Here is a 24,149-nt window from a genome sequence, read left to right on the forward strand (position 1 = left end):
ATAAAATAAACAACAAAGGCTAGAATAACTGAAATATATTTCAGTTAAAAAAAAAAAAACAGCAACAAATTTTTGCCCAGTTATTCAGTTGGGATCAGTCTGCCGTCAATATTTTGTACTTTAAATGTAATTACTATGGCCAATAAACACTTGCGTAAAACAAGAGCTGGATGTTGCCCTTTGTCCTAAATAGGGTCTTAAAATAGAGGGGGTTGTCTTACACAGGGTTATTTTCGTCCTAAAAAAGGGTCAGGGCTTCAAACCCGCCAGCGGCAGCCCTGGCCCAACACGGGTCAAGTATCCCCCCCCCCCCCCTCCCCTTCCCGGTTCCATAGTCTAGTTCCTGGCAGACTCGTTCCCAGGGTCCCATCTTGAGGGAGGAAGAGAGAGAAACCTGGTAACGCGGTCGATTCGCCACATCTCAATTAAAAGCGACCGATTCTTACGCAAACATTGCGAAACACAGTAACAACAACTGAAAGAAGTTTGCACCCAAACGAGAAATAATCACATTTTTCTACGCAGCGTTGTAGTAAAACGACTTTGTAGCAAAACGATCGGATATGAAAACCTTTTCACTTATTTAAATAGCGTCAAGAAAGGCAAAAAGAAAAGCAACGAGATGTGACGGGGAAGTACTAAAAGCCACGATATAGGTATTTGCGTTCACACAGATTTTCAAGCTTTTCCCGCCATGCAACTCAAAAGTTCAATGCTACCCGGGGGAGTGCACGCGCATAATAATAAATTTGCTGTGAGTATGACGTCACTCCGTTGATTGTTTACGTTTGTTTTGATTAGCGATTAATGAAACTGATCACCCTGGACAATAACAGTTTAGTTCATAATCCAAAAAAAACCTTTGCTTCTGATGTCTGAACATTGTCTCTGAAAAATGGCACCACAGAACAAGGAGACTGAAAACAACGAACAAAGCGCTGAAAACAAGGACGAAAAAGTTGTACTGATCGGCGCTAAATGTCGAGGACCTGGCCCAGCGAAATACCTTCTCCCAGGAACTATAGGAATTAAGGGCCATGATATTCGCAAGAAGAGATGTCCTGCGTTTAGTTTTGGTCAACGTCATAAAGAATTTTCGTCAAGTGTTAGTCCTGGTCCAAAGTACATGTTCGCTGCCTATGCCACGCGGAATGGAAAAGAAGCGGCACCAGCGTTTTCACTGTACAGCCGAACACAAGATAAACCAAATTTCTCTACACCTGGCCCAGGTATTGTTGGAAAATTCAGTTATAATTGTTGATGAAGACAACGTTAAATCAGCTTCTTTACTGATTATGTTATAAATACACTTTTTGGTTGTAACGACAGCCCTGGACACGAATAATCGAGATCTCTGATTATATTCCTATACCCTGCTAGCAGAATGTTTCTTTTTGACAAGTTTTTTTAGCATGTACGAAGTCGTTCGCGTCTCTGGTTATTTCGCGAAGTTGCCTTGTTCACAGGGTAAATCAAAAAGGGTAAGTTTACAAGGACGTTCGTTCTTGTAAACTTACCCGTTTTGACTTCCTCCTGAATTTTCGGGCACTGTGATGCTAAAAAACTTACTTGAAAGAAAAGCTCTGCTAGCGGGGTAAGATTCCTAACAATCTTAGCCATTATTCACACAGATACCCTGTGGTATATGTAATTTCTTGTGTCGGGAAGAAAAATAGCAAAGTCAAAGATGCTCTCCAGCCTTTCTGCAATAAAACTGTGGTTTGTTATTAATGTTTTGAATAAGACAATTATCCTGCTCAATCTTGCGGAATATCCCCTGATTTTAGCCAACTCGGCCTACGGCCTCGGCGATTAAGTATCAGGCGATATTCTGCGCGATTTTCGCAAGATAATTGTTAAATAACTTCCGTCGGATTTTGTACCAACTAACTATTTTTCCCAATGAGAGCGAGTGAAAACTAATCGGTGGGTTGGTAAAAGGATATAACAATTCCGGAAGAATTTTATACCAACGTGAAACAACGATAACTCTGATCCACAGGAAATACATTCACACAGGTTTTCATCAGGTTGTACAGCCGTTTCTAATGCTGGATTAATGAACAAATCCTCTCAAACAGATTTATGTTTAGAGACCCTTCGATAGACTGGTATAACCGGCGATATGCTGGTTTGAGTAACAGTTTTGAAAGGATGGAATTCCTCCTCAAAATTTGCACAACTTACCACATTTTAAACAATGTCACAACGTCAAGCGAGGGGAGAATGTCAGGCTTAAATTTGTCTGTATACTAAAAGCTATTACTGATTTCCAGTGTTCGCCGGAGAAGATCATTCTAATGTTAACCATTCTTTGATCATTCTAATGTTAAAGGGCGCTATACAAGTAAATAAATTATTATTATAAGATCAACAACTAGCGCGTTAGACTAAACGAGCTATGTATTGCTATTGTTCTGACTTTGAGCATTTCGTGCAGATTACAGTAGGCTCCAGTCCTCTCTAACAAATCAAAGAAAAGCCTGATGATGAGTGGGGGAAAGCGAAACTTCTGTAAACAGTATCAAAACGCAGTGTGCTGCTGTCATATGAAAGTGAGGGGCTCGAGATTACCGGCGCTCGGGAAGGCAAGAGTCGACTGTAGTCTCAATTAATTGTTAACTGGAAGGTTTGGCATTGATCCGTTCCCTGAGATCATATATTTCACACTATTCAATATCTTTCGTTCCTTCCCTAGGTCAATACTCCCCAGAAAAGTGCCATCCTCCTCAAGAAAAGAGAGCCCCATGTTATACGTTCAAGACCCGGACAAAGTACTCATTTGAAGACCCCACCCCGTCCCCCAATTCTTATTCCCTCCCACCCCTGATTGGGCCAAAGGTGGTCAGCGCACAATCGGCACCAGCCTACTCACTGAGTGCACGCTCTGCTATTGGTGGATTCAGCGAAGATCTTAAGAAGGTAAGGAAACTGAGAACAAATACTCTGCACCAAGCATGGGTTATCCGAAAAGCATTAGCAATATGTGTACCTAACACATATATGTTTACATACCTTTTATTTAAGTCAATAGGCAAGTCACTACAAAAGATGGGAAATTTAAGGCAGCTAAACTACGACGCGAAGCAACAAATGCCTTTCAATAATACCAACCCAACCCAACAGAATTCGTCCCATTGCAATAGAAAAGCTCCCTATGGCTACCTTTCAGCATTTTACAATGCTGTTTCAATTGATTAGGTTGACAGATTTATTTTATGAGTAGTAGCTTCTTACGCTTTTTATTGTGGGAGTTTGGTTTTTGGCAAAGGTTTTTGAGAAAGGAGTCGTGTTAAAAAAACCTGACACTGAGAGTGAAATTTATCGTACGCAGGAGGAATTCAAACTTGCCGAGGACTGAAAACTTGCAAGTGCGCAAATCAATCCGATTTATCCTTCCTCGTCTCATTGTCTCGTTACTCTCATCAGACACCTGGTCCAGGTACATATGAGGTAATCCAACCCAATACTAACAAGAGACGAATGCCAGCATACACGATGAACGGTCGAAACTACATGCCGGAAGACTCCACGTTGAAACCGGGACCAGGGCAACACAGTCCTGAAAAGGTGCAGTAATAATGTGATACATGATATTCGTAGACAGAACAAGAAAGCCTGCTGGGAATGGCTTCAGTGAACCTTACAAAATTCTAGCCAGGCTCAGTGAAACAACTGTTTATAATTAACATTAATATTCCGCGACCATAAAGACAGGTATGACAAAGAAGTCTCTTCCATATGTCGGCGCTGCACTTAGGAACCAGCCAGAAAATCAAACGAGGGAAATCGGTTCACTGGACAATTTAAAAGATCAATAAAGAAAAAGGAATTTAAATTTTACTGTTTTTGATCCCATCTACACTTTTTATTTGCATAATGTTAACGTAGGTTGTTTTAGCTCCATTTGTAGCGTTGAGTTTTTATTTTTATCCTGTACAAATAATTTTTAGCTAGTTTAGTTCTTAGATAGTTTTTAGCACATGCATCAGTCATGCTGTAATTTATATTACGTAGTGTAAATAAATAAATGTTTTTTATTATTATGAATAATGACGTCATATGATGTAAGAATTACATCACTCGTTATCACAACCGCCATCTTGGAATTCTCGATACCACCAAAACCTACAGAACAACGTCCAAATTTACTCAAACATGATTATAACCAATAACAGAAAGGTGGAAAAATCAAAATTTCTCAAAAACATGGATGTCTTGCTGCCGTAGAAATAGGGCTACTTGCACGATTTGCAACGTCGTCTCACATTATGAGTCTTTTTTTTTTTCATTTTTTATTTCAATAATTTAAAATTTAAGAAATTAGAAAAATGTACAACCCGCATATAGCAAAGCTAATCGAGGCGGGTTGTATAACTTAAACTAAATTAAGCAAAACAGGGTATTAGTAAAACCAAGTAAAATAAATGGAATAAATAGGTATACACATGCGTTCACAGAGTCGAGAAAACAAAAGAACGAAAAACAATACGATGTTGCTTACATAAAATCTAAATAAAAACAGATGCAGAGCAACTGGGAAATTGGAAAGTCACGTGCACAAAGAATTACCATTCCAGATTGTTACCGCATAAAGTCTACGAAAAATCACAGTTTTGGTTGTTTTTTTGCTTCAATATTAAAAAAAAGTTGCGAGTCTTAAAGTCAGTGTGGGCACTTTGTTATAGGGCGTTTAGCGACAACCAATGAATATTTCAATTCAAGCTCATTTCTGAAACAAATTTTAATGTGAGAATCGTTCGTCACTCTGCGATCGTCACGCATGCGTCAGGATCGTTACGCCGTCACATTTTCGGTCAGGGCATCTAACCAAGAAATTGAGAAGGGAAAAGACTTCGCCTTTAACAATCTTATTCTCCGAACCTACCAGCTACAATTGCCTTTGTTCTCCTTTCGCTTTCGAGGAAGTCTTTGATGGCCTTCTTTCATTTCGACATTTTTGTCAGAGAATTTTATCCGTGAAAATTAAAGGCGTTAGAATACGAGAGTTGTCCCTTCAATAGGACATTTTCATGATGGCGTCATTTGACTATACAACTTCCAGAATTCATTTCGTTTTCCCTTTCAAATTCAAAAGTTTTGAATCCCAAAAAGGGGAGTAGAGAACAACAGCTCTAATTAGCGTGAGAAAACAAAAACAAAACAACAACAACAACAACAAAAAATGTAGGATTCTGGTAGTTGTCGTAAAATGACGCCATAGTGAAGATGTCCTCTTTAGATTCTTGTAACTCTTATCCTGTGCTTTTCCCTTTCCAGGTTGTATACAACAAACCGTCTCCACCGAAATTCAGCTTCGGAGTGAGACACAGCGATTACATCACTGTTCCACTGTGGACTACCACGTGATCATATAAATGATCACGTGCTCTATGTTCGAATGACGTTTGCCATATTTTTTATGTTTGTACAAAAACACTTTGTAGAGTCCCGTCTTGTAAAATTTTACAAATGGCTCGCTTCACGAATAAAAATATGATTTCCTGAGGAAAAGAGATCTTTCTTTTGCAACTAACTTTTTCATTCACCCGAATTAATATGTTCCAGGATTAAACGAGACAGCTGGATTCGAATCGGTAGCGTACATTTCCACATATTTTACATTTTTTTAAAGTAGTAAAAGTAATAACAGAACTCTAATTGTTAACTCCATGCGTTTGTAAAATACTTAAAACAAATTTGTAAATAAAACGAAAAACAGATTGAATGAAGAGATAAAAACACGGTAAGTCGTTAAAATCGATGCTTTTAGGCAAAGGATCACGGTTAATTCTTTCTCACGAAAACCTACATATTAATAAAAATGGAGAAAAAAAACTCTTGTTTTCATTTTTATATAAAATTTAGTCAATTTATTTTCGTCTTTTTTTCTTCTTTTTCTTTGAATGACCGCTGTTCACAGTGCTGCTTAGGCTCAAAGCTGCCATGGCGTCAGCCGCTGATTCTTCTTCCATCGGCTCAGGGTTTACTTCCGTTGATGACTCTACAGCTTCTTTACTCTGAGAAATACAAATAAGTGTGCTTTAAGATAACAGAAAACAAAAACTCAAAAAGCAAGAAAGCTTTTAGCTTTTACCTCGTGTGCAGATTGTTGTGTTTCTGTGTCGACTGTAGAGGTTTTAACTGCTGTAGTCGGTACCAATCTTTGCCTTGATTCAAACTGCCGGCGAACTAGGACGGAATCAAAATTGATTCAGGTACGTACGATACTTGACAACGTAAATAATCCATAACGCGAGGCTATTGAAAGGATTTAAAAACAGTACTGAATGAGGTTGACCTGTATATCTACAATTTATTTATTATCTCCCGTTACAACCAACCCCTTAAACTTGCGTTTCCTGACTTCGTTTTTTGTTTGCTTGTTTGTATTTTGTCTAAACGATGACTGAATAGCTGACCGGCGGAATGACTAGTTGACTGACTGACTGACTGACTGACTGACTGACTGACTGACTGACTAACTGCCTGTCTGCCTGTCTGTCTGACTTACTTACTGTTTGACCGACTGACTGACTGGTTGACTGACTGCATGTCGGACTGTCTGTCTGTCTGTATGTTTGACTGACCGCCTGTCTGTCTGACTTACTGTTTGACCGACTGACTGCATGTCTGTCTGACTGACTAACAGCCTGTCTGTCTGCCTGTTTGACTGACCGCATGTCTGTCTGTCTTTTTGCTTGTCTGACTTACTGTTTGAGTGACTGACTGCCTGGCTATCTGTCTAACTGACCGCCTGTTTCACTGACTGACTGACTCGCCGACCAACTAACTGACTGACGGACGGACTTCAATTGATAGTGACTACAGATGGGTCAATCGTTACCTGGGGCACTCTCTGTAATATCGAAGACTCGTAATCCCTGCTTCTCGCCACCAAAACAGAACACGAAAGGTGCGTCGGGACAGCAACAGGCATTCAAAATTTTCCCCTGAAAACAAAAAGATGTTTAAGTTTTAACCCTCACTTGCCGGTGGCTTTTCGTCATAAACATAAACTCCATTATTTTACACTACGCTTGTGGCGTGGCAAAATAACTAAACTAAGCTACGCTTCGTATTTCCTTACCGCTTGGAGATTTCTTGACGCAACAAAAGACGGCTTGTTATCCTTTAAAAAAAAAAAAAAACAGGAAAGAAAGAAAGAATGGGAAAAAAAGACGCTAATATAATCATCAACGAACAAATCAACAAGAGCAATACAAAAGCGGGAACTGCTTGCCATGAGTATCTTGCGGGGGTTGTAGCTAAAACAGCACCACTGATTCGTACATCAAAACATGTGTCATACTGAGTGAGAAAAGGCAAGCTTTGCACACGATCTAAGGGCCTTGACAGCATCTTTCTGTCAAGATAAACTTTCTTCGAACAGACACTTGGCAATCGACAAGTGATCAGCATGTCAACTGACCTGTATATCCCAGACTTTGACAGTCTCGTCAGCGGATGCAGTAACCAGGCATCCGGGTACTTGGCTGCTTAGGGCAAGCCCTATGACAAGTGAGAAAAGCACAAAAAATTTGGGTCAGTTTGCGCAGTGCCACTACTGTTCCTTGTTCTTGTTCTTTCTTAAGTGTTAAAAACTTCGTAAATGTCAAAATAAGACACTCTTGCTTTCCAACAACAGTAGTAATAGAGAGATTGAGAATATTTTTTTTTTACAATAATTACAGTAGTTCAGATTACAAAACGTTATAATTGACAATTTACACTATTCTACAATACTTGCGTTACAATAATTACTAATGAAACAAAACTAACAAGCTAAAAGGAAACGAGATTACATTACGCAAAATATATATACATATAACTTCTCAAACAAAACTAAAACTCTAAAAGGATACAAGATTACACTACGCGAAAAAAAATATATATACGTATACTTACATTTATACTTAGTTGAATAACAAAGAAGGTGGAAAGATCTATTTCTTTTTAAAAATATTATAATTCTTGCTTTTTAAACTTATAAAACGTTCAATTTCATACTTCAATTTTAGTCTGACCTTAAATCTCTGTAAGTCAGGGTGCACGTGATCTCTCCTGTAGTCCCATAGATACAATTTTCCAATGATAATAAAAAAAATTTAGAAGGTTTAGAAGTGAAGAGTATTGAGAGGAAATTATTCCAACTACTACACCTTGAAGAGATAATTGGATCTTGTCATTCGTTAAAGAGAGCCAATAACATTCGAAGTTGGACCAAAACAGCCTTGAATGGCTACATAGAAAAAGTAAATGATGTAAAGTCTCAGGTACTGTCTCACAAAAACTACAGAGGTCACTCTCTATAAAACCAATTTTGTGCAATTTAACGTTAGTGAACAAAATTGAGTTTAATATTATGTATTGAAAAGCTTTTACGTATGGTTCAAAAGCAACGCTATGAGGAAGTCTAAAGACTTGTTTCAGCTGGTCAGTAGACAAATGGAATTCACTTCTTAAATTATCAATATATAGCATTCGGAAATTGAGCCTTGTTACTGATTAACAAATTATAATAATCTCTTGTTTTCCTTTTTGTTACATCAAAAGTGTTATTTTTTATTTTTAGAATTGGAGTGGGTGCTAGAGAATTCTGAGGGGTATCTAATTTAAGGTTAATTTGTATAGAATGACAAAGTCCTGCCCACATTAAAAGATTCGTTTTACTAAATTTGCGTTTAATGCAGTTAAATGACTCTTCAATATTCAAATGAAATAAGAGATCCTTAACAAAAATTATACCAGATTCAAAATATTTTTTATAGTTAACAGGTTTATTCCGAATGCGTATCTCTTTATTATTCCAAATTATATGACACCAATCACGTTTTGAATCAAAGGTGTTTCGAAAATGTGTCCACCAACTCAGAAGTTCATGATAGAATTGAGACAATTTTGGATAATCTTTTAAATCATAATTACAGTTAATGAAGAATAAGCCACCGAAGCGTTCCAGGAGATAACATAGGTAGCTTTTCCATGTTCCACCATTTTCATTGAATATTCTTTCTAGCCATGCTAATCTTAGAGATACGATCATACTATCAATATCAATCATTCTTAAGCCTCCATGTTCAAAATCATTTATTGTCGACGCTCGGGTGACTTTATCCGTACCTTTCCATAGAAATTTAAGTAACAATCTGTTTAAATCTTTTACCAATTCCTTGGGGGTCGGAAGTAAAGACGATACATAAACAAATTTTAGAATTAGCAAAGATTTTATTTATGACCGTCACTTTACCATAAATGGAAAGACCTCTGGACGACCAGAGATTAATAAGTTTTTTAATAGAATCTAATCTTTCTATGAAATTCTTTTCGTGAAGTAGCTTAATATCATACGTAAAATACACTCCAAGTGCCTTTATCGGCTCATCCGGCCACTTGATTACCTTTACGGGAAACAGGAAACGACAGAAGTGACCACGTGACCATGTTTATCCTATATTTACCGCTCGCTGTTTTCAGTTTCTCAGTAAAATTCAGTAGTTTTGGGTTACCACCAAAGGCCAAAAATGTTTTGCACTATTCTCATCTATGTACTAATTGTTTCAAGAAAACATAAATGCGAATCTCAAGTTTGTCGTAAACGCGATGCTCAGTTTCTCTAATGTCAGCGAACTGACGTGAGAATTACTGATGCGTTCCTTGTCCTTGTTTATTCACGTCTGCCCATGCAGCTTAACAATATTTCTGCTACAATGTTTATTTGTGATATTCAAACTTCCGTAATAAGAGCCTGAATAGTAAACACTTTCGTAAGTTAGAAGAGAAACGATACATTCTCATGGCAAAACTGGTTCAACACATTACTACGTACCCTGTTGCTTAGCATGCCATACCCTGCGTAAAAAAATATTGTCGAAAGAACAGAGAAGAGTGAGATACTCGAGATACTTGGGTTTCCTATGGGTGGTGCCCACTAATATAGGGATATTTTTACGGAGAAGGCAGAACTTAACAACTGCTCTTGGTATCCAAAAAGAAAATTGGGGTAACAATGAATTTTTCAGAGATAATAAAGCTTCAATTTGAAAAAAAAAAAAAAAGAAAAAAAGAAAAACATGATTGCTTTGTATTTTACTGCTTTTTAGAATAATTTTTTTCTCTTAATTATCTCTAAAAAATGCCTCGCTATACCCAATTTTCTTTCTGGATTCCAGTAACCCATGGTAAGATCTGCTCTTCCCGCATAGTCTTGAGCTGTGCAAAAATACTTCTGTATTAGTAAATACCGTCCTTAATACCGTTGCTGAGCTCACCTGGAATTGCATCGTCATGCGCTTTAAGAGTATACACTGGAGTGTCCACTCTGACGTCACAGCAAAATACGTGACCATTCTCTGTGCTAACCTACACACAAATCATTGAGGTATGGATCATTAAAACACCATTATTCCAGATGGTCCAGACGAGTATTCAAGACGGGCTCGTTTCTGTATGAGGGTGCATGGGGAAGGGTATTGAAAAACGTGGGTATTAGACCCCGACAAAGTACTAAACGAGTTATAAGTAGCAACTTTAATTGGAACCAACGGCTTCAGGAACACGTAGCCAGCGAGAGGAGACGCCTTTTCCGACTTTTGAAAACAAAAGCCGTAAAAAGACACCTGCACTCACCAGCCGAGGAACATATGGTTCAGTAAATACTGTAGCTAACATACCATATTTAAACGATAATTAATCATTAACAGACTTTCAATCAGGCTTTAGAGCTCTATTTTCTAAAGAAACTACCTAGCTATAGACCGTTGTCACTCGGCGGCCATGTTGACTATCAGGAGAATAAAAAGCTTTGTTTTTGCACGAAAAGCCTCGCACTGAGTTCGCTTCTGGGCGAGGCTGCAGAAACAAAGTTTTTTATTCCTTTGAGACACAACATGGCCCGGGGTGACAAAGGTCTATTGGAGGCTAAAAATGAATGGATTAGAAATATAAATCAATCGCATTTAAACGGTGTGTTATTTCTGGGCCTAAAAAAAGCACTTGACACTATGAACATTTCTGTTACACAAGCTTGAGCTCGGTGGAGTCAGATCAACAGCTTTAACTTGGTTTAAGTCCAATCTGACCGGATGAAAACAGAAAACTTTACTTGCTAGGGTACTTTCAGATTATTGCCTCTTGTGGAATTCCACAAGGGCAATACCAGGTCCACTGTTATTTATCCTATATGTTAACTATCTTCCTTGTGTAACCAGCACTCTAAGACACTAATGTATGCAGATGACACTACCCTAAATTTTGCAGCTGAAGATCTTGACGTTCTTCAATCCCAATGAATCAGGATAAAGAAACAAGTCAGATGTGGTTACAAGTTAATAAGCTAACTCTTAATATAAAGAAGACTAAATTTATATTAATAGGAAGTCATTCCAAACTTGCTCAAGGATGCAACAGCTTTGTTGTTAAGGTTAACGGTATTAATACCTTTGGAATGGGTAACAGTTCATAAATCTCTTGGAATCTTAACAGACGAAAACCTTACCTGGAAGCCGTACATTAAAAAGATTTTGAAAAAAATATCAGCAGGTCCAGCAGTGCTAAAACGTATAGGTCCAATCATACCTCTGAAAACCCGGCTAACTATTTATCAAGCAAGTTAATTTTGCCTTATTTTGATTATTCCAGTTGTGCCTGGGGCTGTATAGGCAAAGGGCTATCAAAAAAACTCCAAACGCTTCAAAATCGTCACGCTCTCAAACTGTCACGCATGATCTAGTGATTCACTGGAAGACTTAGGCTGGGAAAGATTGGACCATAGGAGAGCAAGACAGCTCGCCATATTGATGTACAAAATCGTCAATAATATAATTGTTTGCCCATCATATCTGAGAGATTTTCAGCAAAGAATCAGATGTCCACTCCTATAACATGACAAATTCATCACAAATAAGTTGCACATTCCTAAAGCTGATTTGGAGAATTTGCTAAATGGAGCCTTCATTATTAAAAGAGGATCTGTTCTCTGGAACAACATCCATGTCGAAGCAAGAGTTCAGGATAGCTTTTTAAGTACTTTTATTGCTACCTACGGAATAATTATAGAAATCTTTTTTCAGTAAATTTTAGGGTATAAATTATTTAGAAAACACTGTAATCTTAAGTTATATTATTGAGGTAGATAGCACTGCACGCAGGAAGACCACTTTGTAAAATGATCGTGATTAAATAAAGATAATGATGATGACAATAACTAACTGCGAGTGATGGTAGTCAAAGCCCTCAAACGCGTTTCTGAAAAGGGTTCTTACCCAAAACTCTATGACTTGTACTACTTACTAAAAAGTTGAAGGGTGAAAAATGATCCCAGAGGACTCTCTCCACTTCTGCGTCGAATTTCCACGATTTAATGTTACTCTACATAACAAAAGGAAAAGAAAACTTTAGGAACTCCAAACAAGTGCTGCGCATGTCTTAAAAGAATACAAAAATAATGAGGGAGGTTTTGAGAAATATCACATTAAGTCCATTTACCTGGGCAGTGTTTAAAGCAATTTTTGTGGCTACTTTAAAAGCCAAATTTATGCATCAGATTATCACTTAGATGGGATAAAATTAATGGTAGCTGTTGTTGGGGTGATCAGTGTTCAACGTATTGATTAAAATGTAATCGTGCAAAAAGGGAACGTTTAGAAGATGCAAACTTTCTAGTTTGGACCGGAATCAGTCAAGCTATTCCACCCAATTTAAGAATTCCAGAGGTGAATGAGGATGAAGTGAAGTCATTAAAATTTCAGTGCGCTGAAAAAGGATTAATTCTTTCACAAGTAAAAGTTTCATGTAAGCCAATTTGAACTGCGAATGAAAGTAAAAGTTTAGTTAAAATGAAACATCCAATAATGTCCTTATTCTTGTATATGTTTTACTAACAAATTAAAAGAGCTAAAGATAAACTTCTGCATAGCTTACAAAGAAATCCACAAGTAGACTGAAGCATAATGCTAACAACTGACATGTACCATGAAAAGATCACAAATGACTATAATTCTTGTGACCTAATGTGAACATGGCTATATATGAAGGGAAACCAGTTACCTCAGGACTTCTGCAATCAACCACTTTGGCCTTCCTGATTGACAGGAAACATAAATTAAATGAAAAAATCGTCTCTGATTAGTCATTACACCTGTAGTGTTGTACCATATCCAGGATAACGTTTTTGACAGTCAACAAGTTTTCTTCTGCAAAAATCATCAACACACTTAACAAATACACTTAACAAGTTTTGTTTTAGTTAACAAGACTTGAAAAGGAAAAGCAAATCAAACTTGTCAAAGAAACCTTGCACAAAAGCAACATAAGAATTATGTCTGAGCTATGTAGCTAACAAAACTTACTTATCAAAAGATCCTGTGAGAATTGACTGTGATTCATAAGGATGCCACTGTAATGACTGCACCTGAAATTATTAATTACCTCCGTCTCAGTTAATGACTCGTTTATGTAGAGCAGGAGTTGTCAGCCAAACGCAGATTAGTGTGCAGCAAAGCCATAGGAAAGACATCATTGTATGACTGGATACTATCATGCAAGACTCACTTATGTTGAGTACTTTATACGACAGACCTTTTCGTCATTTTCATATGACTTCATGTTTAATTTGCGTTTTAGTAAGAATTACATTGTAAGGTTAGGGTGCATCTTGTGATTTCTATCAAACAGTTCATGCTCATTAGCGTGCATTTCTGGACATACATGTACCTCACAGGACTGCAATAAACGACCATCAAAATGTAAATATAAAGTAAAAATTTACCTTATCTTTGTGGTGTCTCAAGAAGTGTACAGGTTTTGGTTGGGTCAGATCCCATAAAATAACAGAGTGATCTGCAGATGCACTGGCTAAAACACTTCTAAAAAGTTAAAAACAAACAACAAAACTATCAAAAACATGGTGCAGTTTGCAGATTAGACAAGCAAACAGGCGTGTCAAAGGGGTACATCAGCCGTATATCAAAGGGGTATCAGAGGCTCTTTGCCGTTGCTTACAGCAACTGATCAGAGTATCCATCTTGTTTTGTTTGACAAACAATATCCTTAATAGGTTTCGCTGATTTTGATATAAGCATTATGTCGAGTACTCTAAAAGATTCCCTGCAAGTATGGTAATTAGGTCAATATTGGAGAAACAGGGAGATTGATGCATGAACATATTAAGGAACACATGAGATACAGTTTGCATGAATGCAGACCTCAGCCATTTCAGAACATGCCGATGAAACTGGATACCATCTGCTCTAGGACAAGATTTACTGCTGTATTGACCCACATTGATATACTCGTAGGGTTAAAGACTGAGGTCATTCTCAAAACATCAATTTAGATAACGGAACTGAAATTCCAGAAGAGTGGATGTCTACGATCAAACAAATCTGTATCAAAGTCGACTGCTGAGAGAACAGTGCCTAATGTCTGAACAACAAGGATTGAAAACCTCCGATCACTGATAACGAAAAAAAAGGATGGAAATAAGCACCATGCAATCACCAACAACCACAGAACTCCATATAACAGTAACTATACACAGCCAGTCGACAGCATCACCAGTAAGAACCTTGCTTATCAAACATCTAGATTATCAAAATCTAAGACTTTGAGACTGTCCAAATTCTGGCAAGCCTGAGATTCTGAGACTCCAGTTTTAATTGCTGAGAATTAAAGACTTGCTTAACATTTTCTGAGATGCACACTGTATCACCAACTATAGACCATTCTATAACTCTACAAGACAAGGTAGAGTTCACATTATCTTTAATTAGTTACCTCACAAGATGATTCCAAGATAAATCAAGGACTGCATCACTGTGTCCTTCCTCAGAGGTTCTTGACTTCTAAACAACAAAAAACATTCATTTGATAATTTGTCTGTCATCAATTTGTTAATTAGTATCACTGAAGAGCATCTGCTGACCTTCTTTGACTTTTTCTTCTTTCTCCTTCCCAGTGAGATCACCGGCTCTAATGTATCCACCACATCTACATCCCAAATATCAATATGAGGCTCCATTGTACCTACAGCCACAAAATTACCTACCAGAAGAAAATAAAATGCATTAGTGTGTGCATCATCAAGAAATTAAACTTCATAAACTCATTAATAATTCATAAGCTCATTGACCTATCAAATGGTCGATAAAACATCACATGCAGTGGTTTTAAAACCCGATAAAACCTCCTCCTTATTAGAGTTTAATGTTTTTCTTGTATGCTTATTTCCAACGTTCACAAAAGTATCATTGTTATGAGCTCTCTTGACACATGCTTTTCCAGGAATGTTTTTGAAGCTGTTCAAAAAACTTGCAGCACATGTTTTATCGTGATTTAAAACCACTCAGCTGCGCCTCGTTGTTTTAAATCCCGATAAAACACTGCTGCTCGTGTTTTAAACATTACATAGAGGGCATTTCCCACCCAGCAAAGGATTTAAGGATGGTGGCTCTTTTTGCTACTACGCATAAGTTCTGTGCATCTCAGGATTGTCAGAGAAACTCGGGTTTCATAAGGATGCTGCCTACTAAAACAAAGATATTTTTGCACCGTTTATGACTGTGGGGGAAAAGTAGATCTAAGCAAGGAATGTTGGAATCTACAACAAAACTTAAATGTAACCATGCATGCATTTTTCAGAGATTTTTTTAATACTTTAAGCTTCAATTTGGATTGCTGTACATTGTTACATAACTATTTTATACACTCAAACTAACAGCTTTTTCAAACTCATGATTATCACTTATGCATGCAATTATCTCTCAAAAATGTGTGGTTATCTCCCCAATTTTCTTATTGGATTCCAATCTATAGTCCTTCCAAAGATCTACATTTCCCATATAGCCATTAACTACACAAAAAAATCTCGGTTTTCGTTAAGAGGAACCGTCCTTATACTCATGGTAACTAGGTAATTCTTTCCACACACCTGGCCTGCTAGTGTCTTCAGGATCAAAATCAAGCCATTCAATAGCCAGAGGAAATGTTTCAAGTAAAATGTCATGGTGAACATACTGGCTTCCCTCCTCTTCATTGTAAACTGAAAATTAAAATAATATTAATTAATGGAGTATTCAACATTAGCTAACAGTAGAACTGACTTGATGACAGAAATGGAAAGAAATTGATAATTATAAAAATAAATTTTAATGGTACAGTGTACTTTAGTGGAGAGTGGAGACTGTCTCTGCTGTTCCCAGGCTAGACTCTCAACTGGCAATAATATTCAAGTCCCAAATGTACCATTTGTGAATCTTCATTCAGTTTACCATCTCTGTTGTCCTTCAGTCCACCCTCTCCACTCTCCACTTAAGTACTATACCAGGGATTTGATTGGCTTAGTGGCCATAGTGTTTGAGCCATGATACCAATTGCCTACAAAATAGAGACCATTAAATTGTCTCTTGGTTGTTCTTGCAAAAGCAATTTATAAACAGCAAGATCTAGCAATATTTCTTGTTTGTTCCCAATAAAACAATTATTATTCCACTAGCATTCATTGGAATGAAGGATATGACAAGATTATAGCCAACTCAGTGCTATGCATCTCATTCACTATCTGTCGTCTCATATCCAATGCACACTTATGGAATAATATTGTTAATTATGTGCCTGGTCAGAAACTCACATGTAAATTGGAGAAGCAAAAAGGTAAAGTTGCACTATGAGCCTGGCCGGAGCTTAAACCAGTTTCTATAGCATGTCAAGCAACTAGGGGATTGCTATCCCCTCTTCCTCCTGCCTCTTCCTCCTGCCTTCCCCCCTCCCCCCCCCCCCCCCCCGATGGGATGTTAGTCCATCACAGGGTTACCCCTAGCAGTACAGCTGTACATGTATGTCGCCGGTATTATAGTTACTGTATGTGAAGCAAAGTTTAAGAAAACAGACACAGCAATGAGGAGCCAACACAGCCTGGAACCACCAACCCTGGTGAAGCGTTTTATAGTTAACCTTACCTGATATTTCCAAATTACTGAAATCCTGATCCACGTGGCCAGCCACTATTAAATTATCATCTGATTTAATATTAAAATCTTCTTTTTCCTCATTGTCATCATCCTTGATGTACATGGAAAAGGAGATAAAAGGCAATGCACTGATTTAAAGATAAACCAATTATTATTATTATAATTATTATAGCATTATGAAATAAATGAAACCTAGTTAAAATGTTAAAGTAGGGAGAGCTCATGCATACCAAGTTCTTTTGAGTTCTTCTACTGAACTCATGTTGACTTTAGTTGACAAAAACATTAACACAAAACTTCATCAAAGTGGAAGTGGTGTGTTGGCAAATGTATTTATACCTGCAGTTTATAAACTTAATCTGATTTCAGGATCAACATTGAAAATGTTATGATACAGAACAGAAAATATAATAATTGGATATAAGATAAAGTCACATTCATTCAATCATGTAAAAATTAATGTATCTCATATGTCACCTGCTCACCCACAGGTTAAAGTGCCCATATCGGAATTTTTTTTATTTTCTTATCTGAATCTAAACATCACCCTAAGAACTTCAGTGAAAAAAATTTTCGATTTGCATAAAACACCAATTTTTTATGAATTTTATAAGACGTTCAAATTTGCCACCATTTAGGCCCACCATTCGCATTAGTCTCCTCTCGGTTTAGCAAGAGCTGTGACGTAGATTCAGGAACACGTGACTTCAGCCTTTCTCTGGATCTCACTGAAAACAAGTCGCGGTATTTCTGCACGTTTCTCGAAAATGCCAGAAAGATGTGTTGCAGCGAGATGTGGAAACATCAAAGACGAAGCCAATGGAATAAGCATGCACAGGATTCCTTTCTTTGGCACCACATATCTGCAAAGACTGAGGAGGCGAAAGAAATGGATCGATTTTATGCTGGAGCGGAGGAAGATGTGGACGCGTGCCTGGAAAGACCTCGTCCTTGTGCTCGATGCACTTCAATGACAAGGATTTCACAAGGCTGATGAATTCAGGTTTAAACTTAAAACGTGAACTGAACTAGGATGACATCGCGTTTGTGTTTATCCTTTGAAACAGCTAAGCGAAAGGAAGACGAAGACCAAGAACCACCTTCGAAGAGGAGCAGGGAAAAGCGAATGGTAAGCTTTCGATGCCGAATATTCACACCCGCTTGTGACATTCTAAGCGTTGTAACCTTCTGAGGTTTATAGTTTGACCTCACTATTAACTCGGTCGCAAGTTTTATAAAATATGGCGTAATTGTTTTGGTATATATTCTCATAGATCGTGAGATCCCCGAAGTTTCGTTGAGACCAAGCTCTCAAAAAATACTAGCACAAATGCTACCACTGATGTAAATAGATCGATGCGAGAACAGTCGCACTCGGCGAACACAAAAAATATTGTAAACCACGAGCCAGATAAGGTAGATAAACTGCAGCAAGAATTCAACGAGCTCAAACAAATATTGTACACACTTGTGTTGCAGAATTCTGCAAACAATAAAAATGTTGAAAAGTATAACAGCGTTATCTCTGAAAACCTAACCACCACAACGGGGGTTCAAAATAAAAAAGGGCACAAACAAATAACAAGCGCAAAGAGCGCAGAAAAAAATTGGCTAAAAAACGGATTGAGACACAAAGAGAAAAACACAAGAAATTCATGAAGAATTTTTCAAACAAACAATTTAGCGACAGCCTGTTAGCGTTATTTCTAAAGGGCTCAAATTTGTCCCGACACCGATGACAGACACGAATTACATTAGACGCCAACTCTTAGACTTCGAACATTTCGCAAGACGTATGCGCCTAAAAGATACAATGGATTTCGTAAACTGTGGGACAGTGACAAAAAGGAAATTAACCTGTTCATTGGACAAGCTAACAACTTCCATCCTACAATTAAATTTATGGCCGAAATTTCAGAGAACGAGACAAGCTATTATTATCACAGTTCAACACGTGTCCTTCCTGTAGTTCCGCGAGAACAATGTCGCTAGTCAGTGCTTCCCAATTGCCTTCGAGTTCCATGCAGCAGTAGCAGTCGCTGGTATTTGCTAGCAGATCACGGCTACAGTTACCACAAGTACATCTACATGGAAAATAACTCGTTCGAATGTATGTGAGCACTTGGCCATAGTTTTGACAGATGATAATGAAGAGCGCGTATGCAAAATGCAAGGTGAGAACTTTACCATCCACTAACACGCACTCTATTCTCCAAGAGTTTCGTTAAATCTTCCTCGAGTCGTCGCTTCTCCTCTTGTTCCTTGCGATATCTTTTTAGCCATTCTTCGTCTGCTATCGGCTCGTCCGCGTCAATTCGAGTGTATCATCATCTTCACACGTATTACTTGTTTCGTGGACGCCATCTATCGCCTCGACTTCGACGCTTTCAAATTCGTCCTAGCTGCTTTCCTCAGCGGTTTGCTCACTTTCCGTGTCAGATAAGTTTTCTGCCATGGAATATACTTATTTGGAGCTAAGTTTTTCCTTCCTACCGGTGAATCTGACGATTTTCTTTCTGCCGCGAATGTACTTTACTGAAGGTCAAGTGAGTGCATAGACTCGAGAGTTCCTGAATGTACGTCACAGACCATGTCACGTTGCCTTATTGTGAGCCCGCCGGCATTCTCATCAGCGGGGCGGGTGGACCGCAATAAAATAGGATTTTAAAGATTTGTAAAATTCATAAAAATTTCACGTTTCATGCAAATCCAAAAATTTTTTCGCGGACGTTCTTCGCGTAATGTAAAGATTCAGATGAGAAAATAAAAAAAATTCCGTTATGGGCACTTTAACAGATTTATACAACATGATACAACTATAACTAGGATAACTTAATTTATTTACTATCCGCCTCTCAACCCCCTTCCCACCCCTTCCTCTCCCCCTTTCCCCTCTACCCAACTAAACAAGTATATACTTATTTATAAACATGCATTACTGGTACTGCAGACCCTTAGATGTGACTCACTGGATTATTGAGAGTAATATAAGGGTCATCTTTGTTTGAAGCATAGTATGTTACACCAGCCATTCCTGCACCAGACATGAGTTCCCCTAAGAAACAAATATCACAAATATCACAATTTGACAAAAATCTGTATAACTACATGTAGGCCTCCGAATAATTTTATCCACTGGATAGGTCGCTATCCGGCAGATAAAATGCGTGCAAGATTTTCCTGATAGTCCTATAGTTTGTGAATAGTGTAGAAGCATATGTGAAAATTAAGTATGGGATTGTGTGGAAAACTTACCAAAAGCGTTGCAATTGGTTGGAATACATTAATTATTTTGTACTGTTGGATAGCGACTTATCCAGTGGATAAAGTTATCCACTCGTTGAACAACTGGGGCCAGGTACAGCAAGTAGGTAGGTTCATGTAGGTAGGTAAGTAGGTAAGTAGGTAGGTAGACTGTACATGATGTAGGTTGGTGGGTAAGTGTATTTTTTTATAAAGTTAAGGCAGGTACTGGTATGCAGGCAAATTTCCATTTCACTTACATGTACATGTACATCATGGCACAGGTGAGAAAAAGTTAAAAAAAAACCTTTCTGAACAAGAGAAAAAAGCATGGTTTCATGACTACGGTAGCATTTGATTGCCATTTTCCAGGATAAAACTAAACAGAATAGCCTCTTGATTTCTCATAAAGTATGTTCTTAGTTTAGTTTTAACTTTTGCTCACACAAAATATTCAAGACCCATTTTGTAAATTAGGGCCATTCCAAAAACCTTTCATGAGGAATTTTTAGTTAATCATTGCATGTATAATTTCTTATTCCAGAATATGGCCAATCGAATGCAGCCTAAATGTTACCATGTACTTCCAATATTGACAATTTCATTTGCTATCTGAATGCAAGGGAGTTACACCTACCAGCTCTGACATATCAATGTTGAATTCAAAGTGTTTTAATTGGCTTTTTGATTCAAAAATTAATACCGTGTTCTGTACATTTTCTTTTAAAACAGGACCTAATAGCACACAAATTACATTTTCCAGGAAATGGAATGCATCTGTTGTTTCAAGTGTTACCTTCTAAATCTTCATCGCTGTCATAATGTGCCAAATTATACAAGTCGTCTATATCATCATCATTATCATCATCGTCACTGTCGTTGCCACCAACCCTGCTTTTCATTGCAGTTGACTTTGATTTTGTTCGACTGACTTCCTCCTTTGATTTCCCTTCCTCATTTTCTGCCTCATGTTCAGCCTCTTCTTTCTCCCTATATAGAGTAAAAGAACAAAAAACTACTAATTGAGTTGCTACGCCAAATTAGTTTTTAAAAGTTTAAATTTTTGTTATGAAAACATGGAGCAGTGTTGGGCAAGTACATTAACGCAAGGCTACAGCTGTACATGCAAGAATAATGCTATCCAAAAGCAAAATTATTCAAAATAGCAACAATGATGGCATTGCAAAAAGTCTTTAATTTAAGTTAGTATAATTACTCAGGTGATTATAGAGATTCTGTTGATCTGATTGGTCGAGGATTGCGTCATATTCTGCTATAATGACCTCGCGCGAGGTGATTATAGCGGGAGCACTATAACTTTCAAAATGGCCGCTTAGCTATTTGTTGACAGTTTCGAAAAAGAAGCAAATAGGATGAAAGAAAATGCAATTCCGAAAGGCACTAAAGATGCAGCTAAGTCCGAGGTGATACTTTTCGAAGGCAAGAGATGAAAATTTTGCTAATCGTAATAAAAAAACCCTTGCAAATTGCATGTTGTCGATCTCGATGACTTAAAATGAAGACAACAAAGTTAAATTCGAGCAAGATTTTCTTTATAAACAGAATGATTTCACAAACAAAACGAATTTAAGACAGACTTTTTGAAAGTATGGAAGTACACAAGATGAAAAAAGGTCTCTCTAAGTTTTACGTTTCAGTGACGAGAAAAGAAAACGGTTTTTATCATCTGAAAACTAGTTTGTTGTCGGTTCGAGCGGCTCTCGACCACCATCTAAGTCACCACCTCACAACAAAATATTTTCATCTGCGACAACCGTGTACTTGTTTAGTGAAGCCAACAAATGACTTAATTCTTACCTGAAGCAGTTTATCTCCGAGGGCGATTTGTAAACGTCCGTTAACCGGCGAAGCCATCATGTCAACAAGAAATTGTGCAATAAAATGCTATCGCTAACACTTGTGATCCCGGCTCGAGTTTTACACCAAACAGCCTGGTTCATCTCCATCTATTTTGTTAAACGGGTCGGAGAAACCCAACATTCATTCACAGAAGTCAGTGCTTCGTCTCAATGAAGCGGCAGTTAAAGAATACTGACATTCTGCTGGAGGCCGTGTGCAGTTTATCGATTGCGCATGTGATTTCGATTGAGCATCATGTGATCGGCAGACTGCGCGTCTCTGTTCATTGACGCGTGACGATTTGAAACAAACAAAAAAATCGACATTTTTCGGACGGTACTTGTTTTTCTCTGATAATCACCTGAGTAATTATACTAAAACAATTATTCGCCTCAGGCTCAGTAAATATTGGTGAATATTCCCCTCGACTTCGTCTCGGGGAATATTCACCAATATTTACTTCGCCTTCGGCGAATAATTGTTAAATAAAAAAATTTTTTTTTTATTACATGTAAATTAAAAAAAAATAATAAAAATAGATAAAACTTATAAATTATACATACATATGTATGTACATGAAAATATGCACATGTATAAAGACCAGTATAAAGTTCAATCATGGATTACCTTAATTTTTCATTTGCCTCATCTATGATATCTTGAAGTTCTTCCTTTGACAGTGCAACCTACAGACATTATTTAAACTTAGTGATCTGAAGGGCATTACATCCAATGTACATGTATGCTACAAAGGGTTCAACATTGTTTGGGTGTTAAATTACAACTGTATTTACACACTTGTACAACCAGATGATTAACATTGTGAGTTCTCTTTCCATTGCCAGTCACTCTTTCTACTGTTTAGTATTAAAGTTTCTAGATAGCACTGGAAGATGCCTACCATGGAGGCTAACGGCCGTGGTGGTTTACCAGCCATAGGATGGTACAGCATTACAACTGAGAAGTCAGGTGTTTACTTACAGGTATCAAACCTTCAAGTGCTGTTCTTGTTTGGTTGTTTTGTTTTTCTAGTAAATGTTTATACTGTAAGGTTCAACTGTACATGTTTAAGGGAATGATTCTTAGGGACACTTTGTGATGCTTATACAACCTCAACTTCAGTTACAGCTGGGATTCTTTGTTAAGATGGTGTAAGCTGGGAATAAAAAATGTTTTCTCCATCACAAGAAATCAAAGTTAAATCTGAATTCATTGGTATCCTAAAACACCACAATTGGCGACCAACATCACAGTTACATGTACTATTGGCCGAGTGATGCCTGAAATGGGGGCCCAGTTGGATGTGTTGAAGGGTCCAGCCACAGGAATAGTCAAACTATGTCAAAATTGGGTCGGCTCGAATTGCAATTTAGTTCATTTCACGTGAAGTTCAACGTTTGAACCGGGCCTTATAGCTTTGTTTGCCAGATCTTCATTATTGTTGGCTACTTCCCACAATAAAATGGGAAACCAATTAATAATGAAAAGCTCCATGCGCATTTGTCACAGACTCCTTCATTACACGAATGATGGATCGGATAATAACTCTGCTTTGTTAAAGTGCTCAAGTGAACCCATGAATTTCCCACTGAGTGTTAGCCCATTTATACCATTCTTTAAACACCTCCCTAGCTATCATAAGCGTAACTTTACTCTTTCAGGCGTATCCTTGGATATGTACTTCCGTAAAGTTATAAATTATCGGGAAAGGACAATCACACATAAATTCTTATTTTCAGCGTGGTAAAAAGGACGTCTCGAAGACCACAAGGTTGTGGTAAACTCGGAGCATGATTAGACTCTAGATTTGGCCTACCTTATCAGGAATCGCCTTTGCTGCTCCTCGCTTGATCCAACCTAAACAAGTAATCATTTTTCACATCTACGTCCACTTCTTGGTCGAAATATTTGATAAAAACATGATAAGCTAAAGTTACAACTTTCTTGCAGGCTTCACGTGCCGGAGATTAAGAAAAAGACCGGCACTAGCAAGGATAGCTGCTGACCATAAAGTTCCGCTTTTCCGGGAGAACCCTTCCGGGGAGGGGAAGGGGAGAACGGAACAGCTTTAATATTTAG

General features: G+C 37.8%; 2 protein-coding genes across 2 annotated transcripts; one reads left to right on the forward strand and one right to left on the reverse strand.

Annotated features, from left to right (window-relative positions):
• The first annotated feature begins 790 nt into the window (after positions 1 to 790).
• Positions 791 to 5,786, forward strand: LOC146470443 (ciliary microtubule associated protein 1A-like). The gene is made up of 4 exons (XM_085122588.1): positions 791 to 1,229; positions 2,699 to 2,922; positions 3,430 to 3,570; positions 5,281 to 5,786. The coding sequence occupies exons 1-4, from the start codon at positions 896 to 898 to the stop codon at positions 5,368 to 5,370; spliced, it is 789 nt and encodes a 262-aa protein (XP_084978714.1). The 5' UTR covers positions 791 to 895; the 3' UTR covers positions 5,371 to 5,786.
• Positions 4,727 to 24,048, reverse strand: LOC146470444 (periodic tryptophan protein 1 homolog). Its single transcript, XM_085122569.1, has 18 exons — positions 23,887 to 24,048; positions 22,698 to 22,756; positions 21,007 to 21,200; positions 19,937 to 20,022; positions 16,956 to 17,058; positions 15,929 to 16,039; positions 14,924 to 15,042; positions 14,776 to 14,843; positions 13,769 to 13,865; positions 13,350 to 13,411; positions 13,048 to 13,081; positions 12,292 to 12,369; positions 10,272 to 10,362; positions 7,433 to 7,512; positions 7,091 to 7,132; positions 6,848 to 6,953; positions 6,098 to 6,192; positions 4,727 to 6,020 (listed from the first exon to the last, which is right to left on the reverse strand). Exons 1-18 carry the CDS (start codon positions 23,941 to 23,943, stop codon positions 5,874 to 5,876), a joined length of 1,629 nt encoding a protein of 542 aa, XP_084978695.1. The 5' UTR covers positions 23,944 to 24,048; the 3' UTR covers positions 4,727 to 5,873.
• Positions 24,049 to 24,149: the final 101 nt, after the last annotated feature.

Source organism: Pavona decussata, unplaced genomic scaffold (assembly GCF_977016875.1).
Source record: "Pavona decussata unplaced genomic scaffold, jaPavDecu1.1 SCAFFOLD_114, whole genome shotgun sequence".
NCBI classification, from domain to species: Eukaryota; Metazoa; Cnidaria; class Anthozoa; order Scleractinia; family Agariciidae; genus Pavona; species Pavona decussata.

Excerpts from the sequence above, each read along its gene's own strand:
- LOC146470443 (XM_085122588.1), top strand. The coding sequence starts at position 896 with ATGGCACCACAGAACAAGGAGACTGAAAACAACGAACAAAGCGCTGAA. Across the intron at positions 1,230-2,698 it reads TTTCTCTACACCTGGCCCAG|GTCAATACTCCCCAGAAAAG; the intron begins GTATTGTTGGAA and ends TTCCTTCCCTAG. Across the intron at positions 2,923-3,429 it reads TCAGCGAAGATCTTAAGAAG|ACACCTGGTCCAGGTACATA; the intron begins GTAAGGAAACTG and ends TACTCTCATCAG.
- LOC146470444 (XM_085122569.1), bottom strand. The coding sequence starts at position 23,943 with ATGATTACTTGTTTAGGTTGGATCAAGCGAGGAGCAGCAAAGGCGATT. Across the intron at positions 12,370-13,047 it reads TTGATTGCAGAAGTCCTGAG|AGTAACATTAAATCGTGGAA; the intron begins GTAACTGGTTTC and ends TTTGTTATGTAG. Across the intron at positions 6,954-7,090 it reads CGTCAAGAAATCTCCAAGCG|GGGAAAATTTTGAATGCCTG; the intron begins GTAAGGAAATAC and ends TTTTGTTTTCAG.